Here is a 15,842-nt window from a genome sequence, read left to right on the forward strand (position 1 = left end):
ACAGATTACATTCAAAATTCATGATAGTTTAGTGAGGGAAGAAATAGAAAGGAAAGGAGGACAGTATCTGAGAACGGTCTGGCATTGTCATGCATCAGAAGTGATCTGCTAGAGGAGCACTGTTCATCTCCCACATGGGCTCAGTAACGTTTTTTCTACAGATCTCTTTTTCCCAGCGCAGAAAATGGCAGGCATACTCCAGGATATGCACCTGCCAAGTGGGTGCCCCTGGAGCAGCGTGTGCGGATCCTGCAAGACCTCTGCTCTCCGTCTACGACTGCACGTATGGCATACCCTTGCCTGTCGTCTTGAAGAATGTGCCTAAGCAGGCTCCCAGATAGAATCAGAGAATCACAGAATGGTTAGAGTTGGAAGGGACCTTAAAGATCACCTAGTTCCAACCCCCCTGCCATGGGCAGAGACACCTCCCACTAGACCAGGCTGCTGAAATCCCCATCCAGCCTGGCCTTGAACACCTCCAGGGTTGGAGCATCCACAGCTTCTCTGGGCAACCTGTTTCAGCATCTCACCACCCTCATAGTGAAAAACATCTTCCTGATACCTAATCTAAATCTACCCTCTTCCAGTTTGAAGCCATTAGTCCTGGTCCTATCACTACATGCCCTTATAAAAAGTCCCTCCCCACCTTTCTTGTAGGCCCCGTTCAGACACTGGAAGGCCGCTGCGAGGTCTCACCAGGGCCTCCTCCAGGCTGAACAACCCCAAGTCTCTCATCCTTGCAGGAGAGGTGTTCCATCCCTCTGATCATCCTTGTGGCCCTCCTCTGGACTCACTCCAACAGGTCCATATCCTTCTTGTGCCGAAGACTCCAGAGCTGGACGCAGTACTCCAGGTGGGGTCTCACCAGCGCGGTGCACTGTTTTTTTCCCCCACATATTTCAGCCTTTTTTACAGGCTGCTGGCAGGCTGGTGTACCACGATGGGTGGAAATGGCACCCAGCCAAGAGCTCTATGTCACCTGTCGCCGCAACGTGCGTTTACTTGACCTCCCCCTCGCAGATCCAGAAAATAAAAAATAAAAAAAAAAACTTTTTTTTATTTCAGCCGCCTGCTCCCAGGCCGGCGAGCTTAGGGAGGCCGGCGGGCTGAGGGGACCCCGCGCAAGGGTTGCCGGGAGGCGGCGCCGCCCGGCCCGGCCGGTCCCGGCCCCGGTCCCGGCCCCGGCCCCGCCGCCATGGAGCTCTCGGAGGAGGCGCTGAGGAAGCGGCTGGGCAAGGTGCGCGCGCCCGGGTGGGCAGGGGGCGCGCGGGCCCCGCCGCGCGGCTGAGACGGCGGAGGAGGAAGGGGAGGAGGAAGGGCAGTGGAAAATGTCGACTTTTTAGGCGGGTTGGAGGGAACGGAGCGGCTCCCTTGAAGCAGGAGGGGAGAGAGAGGGGCGGCTCCCGGCGGGCAGAAGTTCCCGCGGGTGGGCGAACGAGGAGCTGTGAGGGGAAGGGGGCAGCTGAGGGAGTTGCGCGGTTCAACCGCCTCCCGTTCCGCCATCGTGGCTTATGAGGGGCTTCTGATCCCTGCGGGGTGCGGGGTGTACACTGCTTTACCGCAGCGGAGTTTAAAGTTGCGCCACGCGTGGTTTTATCCCCGTGGTTCGGGACACAACAACGCGTGGGATGTGCTGAACGCAATTTAAACCTTACTCGCCATGAAGAGTTGTGTTTCTTTGGGGACTTTTTGCGGCGATCCCTGCATTAGTATCTCTGCGCTTTAGAAACCCAGATTTATAGCATCCCTCAAATGTAGAGGCGTTTTAATTCCCATACGAGAAACTGAGGTATGCGCCTTTAAATTTCGGGTGTGCCACATAATTGTAGGTGCAAAATGAGAAAGGTCTATACCCGACTCGCCTCACGAATCATCCGATCTTTAGAAAAGAACAAAATGATTGATAGGAATGCCTCGTTATGCATTGCAAGTAAGGTGGTGGTCAGCTGGGGGAAGATGGGTTTGATTTCACAACCAGCTGTATCAATACTTCCGAAAATGTGTTAAATTGTGTAGGCATTCCTAATTTGAGCACCTTTGATTATTTTTATGTTTGGTTTTTTTTTTTACTGCTTGACTTCACAGTATCCTGTAAGATTGAATGTGGAGAAGCAGACTAAAAAGTGTTTCTTCTCAGCAGCTTTGTGTTTTCTTGTACAAAGGGGAAAACAGTTGTACCATTCACATAGCTGTAGTATCGCTGCTGTTTCTGGTGGGTGCTGTACTGAAGAGATTGTAGATTTTAGCTACTACTTTGTGAGGAGTATTCTAGTGGAGTGAGCAGCTCTTTAAGCCAGTCAGGCCGCAGTTGTGTTTGCTTAGGAGAGGGTTCCAGGACAGACTTCCTAAAATGAGAAGCAGAAGCTCTAATCTAGGAAATGAAAAATATTGTTCATACTTTTAGATGTGGGAGGATGCAAATCTCTTGGAAGTTCAGGTACCAGACTGGCTGGGGACAGTTGAAATGAATTAGCAGTGGTTCATCCTTGCTGATAATTACTTTCACATCACGTTTTAAGTGTCAGTACCTGTGTTAAATCTGTAGGCAGGTTTTCTGCAGGTGGGAAAGAGGGATGCATTATTTTGTTTGAATTTTCTCAGCTCTTAAGGACAGCTTAAACATGAAAAAAAATTCCCAAAGGCTAATTACTTACACATTTAATATGTTTGTGGAAATAGACATCTTGTGAAACTCTTCTAAAATGCATGCAGGTGGAGCTGAGTCTTCAGTAGTAACTGTGTAAGAAAAAAAAAACCTCATTACTATGAAGTTTATATTTTTATATTGGTTTTAATGATGATGTGCAGAGGAGAGTAAATTTTATTAAGTCACTGCTCACACAACTGTAAAGGGAAAAGTGATATATGAGGAAAGATGTTCAGAATTTTGAGTTCCAGTGTATCAACAGCAGACTTGTGATACCTTTAAAGCTTTTTTTTCTTGTATCAAATGTTTTGAGAATGCATTTCACACCAAAACTATTTATAATACTGCGAGTAATTATTACCTTTCCCTTCTTGGGTTTCTACTTTCTCTTGGTTCCTTTTCCCTATATCAGAAAATGAAAGAAGCAGCCTGTGAAATAAACCATTTTTTAATGATTTTTTTTTTTCTCCTCTCTTCCCAGTATAAATTCAGAGACCTGACCATTGAAGAACTAAAGAATGTTAGCAAGACCTACCCAAACTTCACGTTCTCCATGAACACATACAGTAAGAACTGATACAGTTACTTTGAACTAATTGTGATTCTTATTTGCGCTAGATTCAGACTGTGTATAGTAGAATCTGAATAGTGTCAATATCTTTCGGTTGTGTTCCTGTCTTTGACTTGCAGTAAAATTTCTCATGCCATGTGACTATTTTTGAAAGCTCTTTGAAGAATGCAGACATATAATAAACCTAGGCAACTAATTCACTAAATTTCATTTTACTTTAACTTGTCAATAATTATAGAAGATTTATGTTCTTTTAAATTCTTTATGCGTAACAGCATTTTCCCATATCTCATTACTGTATTGAAAGTGGTTTTATGTCTTTAGCTTATCAAGTGTAACTTCCAGAATCCCTCAGCCTGACTGAAAGTTCCTACAACACCAGCATTACCCAGGACAAGGGGTTTTCAGGCTAATGATGTGCTCAGTTGTACCAATACAATTTTCATTAAGATTCCATTAAGAAATTATCTCAAAGGGGGAGGAACAACCTTAGTAACATTTTAGCCTTGGCTCTTGCAGGAACATTGTATATTGGTAGTTGTGGATGGGAATGCCATGCCAGATTTGAAAGGATTTATTATTATTATTATTTTTTAAAATCACATTTTTAATTTCAGCCTTCAAGGATGGATCCCAGAAGGACCTCCTGAATTTTAGTGGTACTGTTCCAGTGAAATATGGTAAGATAAATCAAATATGATTTTCCTACTAGTTATGCATTTAATTGTAAAATGTGTTGGGTACTGCCTCGTAACAATATACTGTGCAGCTTCTTTAAATGTGGCTGTAAAGCATGTTGCATGAATTGGCAGAAGCCACTTCTACTGCATAAACAAATGCCTTCGTGCGCTCATAGATGCTGAAATAAGTTGGTGTTAAATAAGTCAATTAACTATTTTAAAAAATCATGTAGTTTGAGACTGTGTAAGGCAAACTCTTTGGTTCTAATGGAGGTTGCATGAACTTTACAAGCCCCATGCTTGTATAGAAAGTGTCCAAAAACAATTAGTAGATAATTTTTTATTTTTAACTTAAAGCCTTTGAGGTCTGAGGTAAAGCTCTTAATGGATGTGTCTTTACATCAGATTTTGAGTCATAAAATAAGTATGAAATGGGTAGCTACAAGAGATTTCCTTGCCTGGAAAAGGGGACACATTGGCTGATAGAATATCCTGGGAAACAAAACAACATCAAAGCTTTATATTAAGACAGACACAGTCAGTAGCACTTCAAGTCGATGCAGACAAGTCTCTTTTAATTAACTAGCCTAAGTAACATAAATACTTGCCAGTGTGAATCTACAAAGTGATCTGTCAGGCTTTTTTTCTTTGTTACTACATGAATTACAGACACGCACACCTGGTTTTTAGTGCCTCTTCTCAATGTGGAAATTAGCAAAGGCTTTTGTTTTGTGTTGAACAGGTGATTTCTATAACATACCCATTCATCTGTGGATTCTGGATTCTCATCCCTTTGCTCCCCCCATTTGCTTCTTGAAGCCGACTGTGAACATGGCCATTTCAGTGGGAAAGCACGTTGATGCCCACGGCAGGATTTATTTGCCTTACCTGCAAAACTGGAGCCATGTAAGAGGTGGAGGGGCTGACAGGGGAGGAAAGTATTTGGGCATAAAACATGGTATCGTGTGGAGATCAGTGGAGAGAAGTGGATAGAGTTTGGGGCTTTTTACTTTCTTTGTTTTTTGTTAATCTTAAATATGTGATGATTATGCAAAGAGAAGCAGAATGTCTCTTGAAATTACAGTTTTCAGACTGTCTGAAGCAATTGTAAAGGAAGTTGTAAGTGCTTGTAAGGAAAATTATTTTAAGCTGAAGAAAAAAGGGACTGACTTCATTATAAAGCAGTATAAGCCTCATGTGGACCTTTGATACTTTTTTCTTTGTTGCTGTGAATAATGAATAATAATAATAGACCAATTGCATATCCTTCAAGAAAGTTCAATGGAAGTTCCTACCTTTTGGATGTGTCTCTTTCAGCATAGCTCTGAAACATTAGCATAGAGATTCAAAAACCAATGCTGTTGCGAAATTATTTTACGCACTGTATTAAATAACTTACATAAATATGACTGCCAGGACAGTAAAAATGATTTTTTTGTGTGTGCTAGTTTTCTGAAACAGATGGGATATATTTTTCGTTATTGGTATAGAAATTCCCAGGCTTTTCTTTACCTTAAGTGTTTATGTAAGTATTAAGGGTGTCAATATTTGTAATTTTATTAAATTTTGTATAGCTATGGTTCTTTATGAAATACTGCAGATTACAGCTAATAGCACTATATGAAATAGCTAGTCAACTATTCGGTCTCCTGTGTTGCTATGTTTCAGCCTAAATCAACTGTTACTGGATTAATCAAGGAAATGATTGCAAAATTTGAGGAAGAGCTCCCTTTGTATTCACTATCATCTTCTGAAGCAGCCAGGCAATCGGAACTTCTCTCCTACATTGCAAAGATTACTGCAGGTGTGGATGTTTTCATATATTTGTTTGTAACATTACTACACAATATCTATTTTATTTGTTGTTATTACTTGATATGACTAAGATGCCTACACGATTTTAGTATCTGAATTTTTGGCGTTTGCATGTCTGCAGGATTTGGTATTTTCTCTGTATAATCAAAAGTGCCTCTATTTGAACCGAGAGCTCAGATTCTCTTTATTTGAATAAGCAGCTCATTTTGGATGTTTGCATTTAAGCCTACTGAAAAATGCTGTAGACTTGGTATTACTAACTTGTTGGAAATTACTGCAGCAAAACTCCATGTGAAATCTTGTGGAAGGGAAACATGATTGTTTTATAAGTTGATTTTACCCAGTCACCGTCATTCATTCTTTCCGATCTCATTCACTCACACTCTCACATCCACGGTCGCAAGCCCTGAGACCTGTCTGACCACAGTCACTGATGTGCAACACTGAGGACAAGGAGTGCTGGCTCTTGAGCCTATATCGTGTTTCTTGGGTTCTTCTTGTTCAGTGGTGACAAGCTGATTTCAGACTTGTCTTTTACACCCTTTGGGAGTGGATGCATATTTGCCTCATTACTTTATCTCACCCATTGTAAGTCTTGAGCAAAATCCCTGAATTTCACAGTTGTCATGCTTTCCTTATTTTACGTATTTTATGGTTCCAGTCCTTCATCCTGACACATTTTCTTCAGGTCGGTCTTTTCTTCCTCCTCCTTTTAGTGAAATCACGGATGGTGATCTGTGGCAACTAGTGCAGACCTTTATCCCTTTCCTGCCGTTTCTTCTGGTAACTGTGTGCACATACATACTTGTGAGCACACACGGGTGTGTGATTGTAGGCAATCAATCTTAACGTTTCTGTTGCAAGTCTCTCTGCATTATAGTCAGAATGAGAATCATTGTGTTACCAGTAGCATTGGCTAAACAACCCCAAATCACTGTATTTTAATCAAATTTCATTTTGCATGTCTCCAAAATAAGAAATACTTTGCAAACTTTATGATCATGGTATATATTCACGCCTGCAACAGTAGCAAAGGGAGTATTGTTTGTATGGTTCTAGCTTCTTGATGTTGTTACGCTCATATTTGCTACGTAGTGAAAAAACATTCCTATCTAGAGAGGAATATTTGTGTTTCACACTGTGCAAGTTGCAATGAATTTTCTGTGTTCAGGCTTGACGGCTATTTTGAAAAAAGTTTATGTAATTTGGTTTAGCTCTGGCACAACCATGATCCTTTATAAAGCAGCAATACTTGTATTGATACAGTGTGGACGAGCACTTAAGTTTGTGGTTTTCTTTTAATTGTAGGAGAGACTGACACGAAATCAAAGACTAAACTTGGTGGAGGCAAAAATGAAGGATGTTTTAACAAAATTACTGTTGTTGGAGCTGGAGATCTTGGCATTGCATGTGTGTTAGCAGTTGCAGCAAAGGTATGTAATTATTATAAATAGCAACAGACCTGATTTATAGAGAGGCTTCCAACCTAGTTCTTAGTGTCTGACACATAGAAATAAGTCATCAGTTTTAATAGCCATGTCACTGATTATGTCATTTGCCTCTTCAGTTAACTTATGGACACACAGAAGTGTTAGTTTCTGCCTTGTTTTCTCAGTCAGATTTTTAAATACAAATGGTTGAATATTGAATTCACTTATTTTGAAAATCCTTAGTTAAAGGATTCTTGCCGAAGTGGTGGCCTTTTACAACTGGGATCTCCTGGTCCCCTGGAAAGGGGTAGCCTGTAGATGGTATGTACTTCATTACGGCTATATGCTCAGTAACATCAACATTTATAACTTCACAGAGACGGCTTTGTGAGTTTTTTATTTGTTTGTCTTGTAAGGAGTCATTTTACAATTAAACTCAATAAAATAAATGCTTTGTCTTGTGATTTGACAGTAATTTTGGTTAGTAATTTTGTTTGTCTTATTATACACAGTACAACAAACACTGGAACTGGAAGAATATTAGGTTTTATTCCTCATCACCACAAGAACACCTTTTGGTATGTTCCGTTGTTGATCTGCATTATTTTTATTTGTACAGGGTGCTGCAGACAAGGTAGTTCTTCTGGATCTTTCTGAAGGTGCAGCAAAAGGAGGGACCATGGACTTGGAGATCTTTGCTCTGCCAAATGTGGAGATCAGCAAAGGTATTAGATGTTGTTGCTGGAATGGGAGCGAGTACTGTACTGTGTGTGCTTGTGCTCATTTTAATGAGAGCAGGACACCCAGGGAGATACAGAGGCTCTGGCATATAGGCCATCTTTTTAAAAAGATGTTGTTATCTACCATCTTTTCAGGGCAAAATTGGGAAGGGAAGGTTCAGCAAAGCTTGCATCACTTTTATTTCAGGCTTTTTTCATTCTGTTTATAGAGGTAGAGGTATGTGAATCTGTACTTCCAGGGTAATAGGCTAATGCTGAAATAGGACTCGTGTCATAGGTGGGTAGAGGGAAGGAAGGAGGGGTAAAAAATATATGTATGTTAGGGAATTAGAGATAGCTGTGAGAGTGGTGTTAAAAAGGCTGATAAATAAAGGTAAGTTTCAAAGTACTGCTTTCCTAGATTGATGTTCGTTAAACATGCATATCGGCAATAGCTCTTAATCATTATCACTGCGTATTCAGACAAATAGTTCTTAAAAATCTTGTCCTTGATTAACTGTAATTGTATAATTCAATAGAATTGATACCGTGTTTCCATAATTAGTGGTGATTGCTACAGTCTTTGATGGTCTTAGTCGCAGAGGTTGAGGTGATGTGGCTCAAAAGCTCTTCCACAGGGAAACTGGAACTGAATTGAGCAACTTCCCCATTCTTCCTTGCTTGTCTGTGGTGGTTTTGTGTCTCTTGCACCCTCTGCAAGATGCAATGAGGGGATTTCTTGTGCTTCTGATGTAATTTATCTTATTTCAGGAACAGGGACTTTTTCTCGTTCCACCAGGCATCTTATCTGCTTATTCTGCACCTGACATTGCCTGCTCTACATCCTTTGATCTTATTTTGCAGGTTTTACTGGTAGCACATTTTTTCCCGAACCGTGGTTGTGCAACTGTACCACAAATCTCTTGTTTGTGCCTTTGTGGTTAACTATTACATATTTACATTTAGCTGTGGTACAAAAAGCTTGTATGTTGTTGCTGGCTGTGCTGTTAATAGTGTTACAGTATTAAAAATGCTTATACACTGTCACCTGTTATTTTAGTATGCTTATATCTAGGTTTGGGGCAAGCTGCTATTAATTATATCCTCCTTAGTATGCTTCCAGTTTGTCAGTGCATTAGGCCTCTACTTTGGCTTCAGCTGGTTCCAGATGTGGTGTGACAGTCAAATTACCTTGTTTCTGTGTTCAAGCTGATCACCTATATGGTACTTGGACATTCAGTTACCCACTCAAGGCAGCTTTGACTTACAAATTTCTGCAGTAAATGTAGTTGTGTGTTTTCTTGGGCTAATAAATACATTTCTTTTACTTGAGTTGTTAAATAGACTGTTGAAACACTTTTTATGGTTGTCTACGTGTTCTTAATTGAGCTATAAGATCAAAAATTATCAAAGTCTCAAATAAAGGAGTAAAAGTCTTTCGCCTTCTTTAAAAATTGGAATAAAAATGAAGGAGCCTTTTCGTGGATGTATTATTTTTTTTTTTCTCTCTTGCCAAGAAAACTTGGAAAAGCTTATTACCTGTCAACTCCATCTAGATGTTTTGTGGTCTCTGCTCTGTAACACTGGACAAATTGCAGTCTGCCTTCTGTGTTTGCCAACTATAAAACAGAGAAGTAGTTCTGTGGGAGAGCTGTGTTTTACAGGTGCTGTGGAGTTGCCCCAAATTCCACACTGTGGGAGACAGGAAGGGAAGAACCCCTCACTTAGCTGGATGCTGCAGTTCTGCCTTTAGGACAGCTCTTTGGTTTGCATCCAAAACTCAATAGAATGACATAAATTTTAAAAACATATTTTCTTTATATTTTCAGATTTTTCTGCTTCAGCTGATTCAAAAGTTGTGGTACTTACAGTTAATTCTCTGGGAAATGCTCAGACTTACCTTGATGTCATACAAAGCAATGTGGACTTGTTCAGAGGAATTATCCCAGCAATATCACACTACAGTCAGAACACCGTTCTCCTTGTTGCTTCTCATCCGGGTATGCTGGTACTCTGCCTAATGCTTTGTCTGCCACCTGGCTTTCTCTCTGGCTTGTTTTAAAAATACCTTACTGCCGAATATACCCGCTTAGTCAAAAATTCTTGCTACTCTGAAAGATGTTTTCCTTTTCAGCTTTGAGCAGGACACTGTCTTTGAGGTTTTTTTTCTTTACTCTTACAAAGATAAAAGAAAATAATATACTTTGTTTTGTATAAAAGGTATGTTTCTGTACTATTTCTGTACATAGTTTCAACCTTACTGTATCTACAAGATCAGCATCCATTGGCTGTTGTCTTGTCAGTTGTGAGTTTACATATACGTTTCTCCTGTGCAAGTAAGGATAGATGCATGTGTGTTATGTGCCATGTGATCCCACTCACAGACTCCTAGTATACATAATATACTGTTGGTAGTAAATATTGCACCTATGTTTTGGTGGAAAGTTTAAATATGTTGGGTCAGTGATACTGTGAACTTAGACAAAGCAAAAACTACTTAAAAGGGAAAGAGGTAAGCGTGAGCCTCTCTGTCCTGTAAACACACTGAAGACTGCCCTTTTCTATTTCTCAAGTGCTGCTTTGCTGTCGTGGTTTTGGCTGGATTGGCCAATCAGAATCGGATATTACCTTTCCTATCATTTAGAGCTGTGGAGATGGAGAAGAGAGTGCTTGCCAAATGAGACGAAATTAAGCACTGGCTGAATTAAATTGAGAAGCATGCGATATTTTTGGTAGAGGGAAGCATGGTGACTCATTATGAAGTTTCACTTGACTTCTCTTTAAAACTTTACTTGGGCTGTGAATTTTCTTCACCTCCTCCCCACCTGACTTGGTGTTCTAAATTGAAATAAATTACTGATATGTTTTTACATGCTTATACCTCTTCCAAAGTAAAGAACTTCGTCCTGTGGTTGGTAATCGTGATTCATAGTTTGAATTCATTGATTCATTGTGTTGAATTTTAAGTGGTCCTTCATTGCAGCATATTTTTCTTTCACGTATAGTTGAAGTAATGACATATGTGTCGTGGAAGCTGAGTGCATTTCCCAAAAGTAGAGTTATTGGAGTAGGTGCCAACCTAGATACTGAGAGATTTCAGTATATACTGACAAATCTTTTGAAAGCAGAGGCACTGGCAAAAGATGCTTGGATTATTGGTGAACAAGGAGAAGACAAAGGTAAAGTGATACTTTATTATGTCTATGAGTATATAATGTCCTGGCAGTGCTTAAGTAATTGAGTATTGAAAGAATAATCGAGAAAAGTAGTTAAGGTAGTCATAAGCAGAAGTGTAGATTTTCATAATAATGGTTCTAAATTTTGGTGTTTGCCCAAGACTGTAGACCTGGAGTGGTAGCAAAAGTATTCACCATTTGTCACAGTAGAAAAAAAAAAAAAAGTATAGAAAATACAACCTTAGGTGCTTTTTATTTGGTATAATAATATAGGTTAAAAGCACTGAAAGAGGAATGAAATGTGTTATAATATATGGTAGGTTACTGCTAATGTAAGAATTGTTACATATTACTTGATTTTTAAGCAAGTGTCTCTGGCCAGGTGGTACTATTGTTTATTTCAGTAGTCCAGGGAACCTTAGAAGGTCATCAACTACACTTGGGTGGTTGTGGGGGAAGGAAAGCTTGAATTTTTGTTTTTGGTTTTTTTTCTCCTTATCTTATCTGCTACCTATTTTAGTCACTGTTTAGATGTGCATTTAAATGTTGGTTCTTTCTATTTAGTACTGTCCTGGACCAGTTGTAATTTAGCTGCAAATCAAATGGAAGCAATGGCTTCTCGTAACTCAAGGGAAAAGGTGGCTAACAGGTAAAGCCATTATAATCTATTTTTTCCTTCATGTTTAGGCACTTGAGGTTTGCAGCGTTTTTTCCTTCAGCTATTTATGAAGTGGAGGAATTTTGCTCTAAATGTTGACACATTGAGTTTGTAGGAAATTGTAGGTCTGTGTGTCATTCACTTTTACGTATGTGTGTATGTCCCCTGTTTTTCTGAAGTTCTTAATAACGTTGTGCCTGTGACGATCTGAGGACAGGACAAGCTTGGTAGAACGTACACTAGAATATTAGAGCTGCCAGTTTGATCATGTGTTTTTTAAAAAACAAGCAAAAAAACAGCAGACAAGCTTTCTGGGACACTTTTCTCAGAGCATGTGTGGAAGCACAAGTTTGGATCAGATTACCTGATTTAATTAGCCCTTTATCAGTTACACTTCTTGACAGAAAACAGAATTGTTACCAGTGTGGGTAAAGAAATTTCTTAAAGCAACTCTTAATTACCTTCTGTTGTTTTCCAAAACAGAGAATAATGTTTTTATAGCACACTTTACCTGATACAGTACACTTAATTTATCTTTTGGGTTTTACATATAAGCCAAAATAGGAATAATTAAAATCTAGACATCATGTTTTTCTCCTTTTTCTGGTTTATAGAGCTATGGAAGTTCTAAAGGGAAAAGGTCAGAGATCTTGGTCTGTTGGGCTCTCAGTTGCTGATTTGACTGACAGCATACTGAAAGATAAAAGAAAGGTTCATTCTGTATCCACTCTGGCAAAGGTAAATGTGTGATTAATATATTTTAGTTAGCGCTGTAATTATATTATTAATACTGGATATGACTATTAATTTTATCAGCACAGACGTCTCACTTAAAGTAACTGTTCTGAAGTATCACCACTTCTGTTACTTTCTTCCAACAACAGCTTTCAATTCTAATGCAAAAATGAGCAAAAATCAATTATTGTGTTAATCTGAAACCAGTATTAAAAGTGAATTATTCTCCCAAAAATACAAGAGTCCAGAGGGAAAATATGTTCAAGGTTGCTGACCAGCTCCCCTGGAATACCCAGATTTGGCAAATGAAGAGAAATGTGTGTGTCGCAGTTTCCAAGTGCTCAGTATTGAATGTAGATTTTTCCAGGGGCCGAAAGAGTTTGGTATCTTTTATGAAAGTATAAAATGCATTTTCTGCCAGTATCTTATTTGACCATCTTTGAAACAGCTGGTTTTTTACTCCTTGATACTTTACATTGATAAGATTACGAAGCTATATTTAACTTAAAATTGTAGACTGAACCTTGTTTAAAGCATTAAGTCATTTCATGTGAGGCAAAAAAACATGTAGAAACATTTACTTGTCATTTGTATTTACAGGCTTGAGAAGGATGATTTATTTGCATGTCCCAGTGCAGGGAAATTGAGCAGGCTGCTTATTCTATCAAGTACAGACATATACCTAATTTCATAATTATAGTTTTAATCGTTTATGAACTAAATGCAGATATAGACGAGTGACAGGTCTCTTAATCTGCAGAGTAACTACAGGATGTGAAATTTCCCATACGGGTCCTGTAAGTAAACAAAATCTATAGTGTAAATTTGAATTATAGAGATCTAAGTTTAGTGAAGTGTCTCACAGAATATGGGATCAATACATGGAAAATATTCCCCAGATAGCTCCCTTTGGCTGCATTTTTAAATTTCTTTTGTTCTGTCCTAAAAGAACTAATGGTGCTGTACTGTCAAGTGTCCCTACTTGTTCTACCTAAGAAACTGGTTAAACAGTGTTTTGTAGTATAAACTTTGCCTGCATTATAGTGTTCTGATATATCTATATTTGGAAACTCCTCCAAGTGTGGCATGGTTCAAGATTATTTATTTTATATGTACAGTAATATTTTACAGTTTCTGTACAGTAACCCATTGCACAGGATCTAAAATAACTGGAATTTGACCTATACAAAACATGCCGTATGATGGAATATCCTTGCCTAACTAAAATAATCAAGTTATTTTGTGTAGTTCCATGCTTCAGACAGAGCAGAAACAAGTAACTGTGTGACTGTGTTCTTTGCGTGTTGTTTCAGGGATGTTGCAATATAAACAGTGAAGTGTTCTTAAGTCTACCCTGTGTTCTCGGAACCAACGGAGTGATTGAAATGGTCAAACTAGAAGAAGATCCACTAGTGCAAGAGAAACTGCAAAGCAGTGCAGGGTCAATTCATGACCTTCAGCAGCAACTGAAACTGTAAGCAAGCACAAGGGAAGCCACTGTGTCTGCTCACAAAATCCGGAGATTTGCTAGGCAAAAAGGCTTGCTTGGTATATATGGATTTCTATATATAAAACAAAAAGGTTTTTTACTGTACTTCCAAAAAGTGCTTTCTCAGTTTTGGTTTAAATTATTTAATAATGTGCTGCATAGTAACTTCTTATTTGAAAAGTGCACTTTTGGAAGCCAAAATGAGGAGGGTAGCGCGCAGGAATGTTTTACCTACATTCAGCTGAATTTTGCCTGTGGTTTTTTGTTGCTAATTATAGCCTGATTCTTGGGTTATTCTTAGCAATTTGCACCTCATTATTAGGACATAGTCTGGGAGTGCGGCTTTACCCAGCTCTGCAGAAACTCCAGTGTGCAGAGCCTGCTAGAACTCTGCCTCCAGGTTTTTCAGTGCTGCATCAGGGGCTAGTCTAGGAAACGTCCACGCTCCAGCTCTTCGGGGCACCGGCGGATACACTTCGGTAGCTCGCTCTTTCATGCCTGTCACAGATGCTCTTATGTCAATGGACTCCTGCTTGTTACTAAGGGGAAAAAAAGCTTGACGTTAGCAGTGCCCTTCAAACCTGAAGTATTGGATATGCATTTCTGCTGTATGTTTAATGACATCTGAGGCTTTCTGGTGATGACTTGTTTGCTCTTATTCTGTAAGGACGTTCAAAGCATTAAGCATCTGCATTTTTTGGTACATACACGCAGACTCTTACCCTGTGCCGCACTGGGAGAGATGCGCTTCCTGACAGGGAGGAGCCAGGGGGTGGGCTTCAAATAACGAACAAAATCTGACAGTTAAGTATTGCAGAAGTATCTGTGAGTTTAGGCCTTGATCCAAAGCCAAGCTGATGTCAGAAAGCTTTCCATCCGCCTGAGGGAGATACATCAGCTTGAGAAGGCAATGGAGCCCATAACCCTCCTTGGGGGAGGCCGAGGATGTGGTGAAAAAACAGGATGTAGATTTTTAGATAAATCAAAAAGCAGATGTTTTTAAGATAAAGTTTTTTTTGGGGGGGGGGGTTCTAATGTCTTGATTGCCTGCACTGGTAAACATTTGGGCTCCGCTCCTGCTGTGTGCGGCGTAGGATCATCCTTCCGTGTTTAGAGGAGTGACTGGTTAAATATTGAAGGTTTCCAAGAAAAAGTAGGTCTGTGTCAGAGCAAAGGATCTATTCCTTTGTGTCTTCCGTATCTCACCGAGTCAGACATACAAGCAGTTCTGAGTTTATATTCATCTCAGAATTAAGATAAAAATAGAAAGAAAAAAAAGTCAGTAAATCAGATAATTTTTTTTCATGAAATGAGATGGTGCTGAGTGATAGGGCAAAATTCGTGTTGGCTGCAGGTGACCAACTTTGCTGCTATATTAAAAAAAACAACACCCAAAACAATTGCTGGACCTCGGGGGTTGTTGGTTTGGTTTTTTTCTCTTACTTTGGAAAAAAACAGCATCAAATTATGGTTTTACATTGGTTCTTCGTGGTCTTGTGTTTAATCTGTTGAGCGTTTATTCTCATGTTAATAGTCCAGGTGTTTTGTTTGATTGGGTTTTTTTGTTTTTTTGTTTTATTAATAGCTTTAATCATAAAAAGCTGCAAATCCTTCCAGGGATGTCTTTTAAGTTGATGCTTATGTTATAAAATAACTAGTCTTGGCTCGTTGCTCTCGTGTTTTGTGTCATATTTCTTGAAAAATAACCGGCATGGACATGGCACTTCACGTTCTCACGGGAAATTAATATTTTTTAGCAATAAACTGCACTACGAAGGATGTTTTGTACGTTCTGTGAAGTCTTTTTGACGCGCAAACTACCGCCAGAGCGCAGCGCCCCCCAGGGGAGTCTCCGAGCACCCTGGGAAACGGCCGGAAGTGCCGTCACCACGCGCACGCCTTTCGCGGAAGTGCCGTCAGGG

General features: G+C 39.7%; 1 protein-coding gene across 1 annotated transcript; it reads left to right on the plus strand.

The window, feature by feature from the left end:
- Positions 1 to 1,124: 1,124 nt before the first annotated feature.
- On the plus strand, positions 1,125 to 15,701 carry UEVLD (UEV and lactate/malate dehyrogenase domains). The gene is made up of 12 exons (XM_074585783.1): positions 1,125 to 1,237; positions 3,129 to 3,213; positions 3,836 to 3,898; positions 4,641 to 4,804; positions 5,567 to 5,702; positions 7,022 to 7,146; positions 7,763 to 7,868; positions 9,692 to 9,862; positions 10,868 to 11,041; positions 11,603 to 11,687; positions 12,311 to 12,434; positions 13,745 to 15,701. The coding sequence occupies exons 1-12, from the start codon at positions 1,196 to 1,198 to the stop codon at positions 13,907 to 13,909; spliced, it is 1,440 nt and encodes a 479-aa protein (XP_074441884.1). The 5' UTR covers positions 1,125 to 1,195; the 3' UTR covers positions 13,910 to 15,701.
- Positions 15,702 to 15,842: the final 141 nt, after the last annotated feature.

Source organism: Larus michahellis, chromosome 4, assembly GCF_964199755.1.
Source record: "Larus michahellis chromosome 4, bLarMic1.1, whole genome shotgun sequence".
In the NCBI taxonomy this organism is placed as follows: Eukaryota; Metazoa; Chordata; class Aves; order Charadriiformes; family Laridae; genus Larus; species Larus michahellis.

Bases quoted from the DNA above. Each gene is read 5' to 3' on its own strand.
- UEVLD (XM_074585783.1), top strand. From the start codon at position 1,196: ATGGAGCTCTCGGAGGAGGCGCTGAGGAAGCGGCTGGGCAAG. The intron at 3,214-3,835 runs GTAAGAACTGAT...TTTTAATTTCAG, and splicing joins GTTCTCCATGAACACATACA to CCTTCAAGGATGGATCCCAG. The intron at 11,042-11,602 runs GTAAAGTGATAC...CTTTCTATTTAG, and splicing joins TGAACAAGGAGAAGACAAAG to TACTGTCCTGGACCAGTTGT.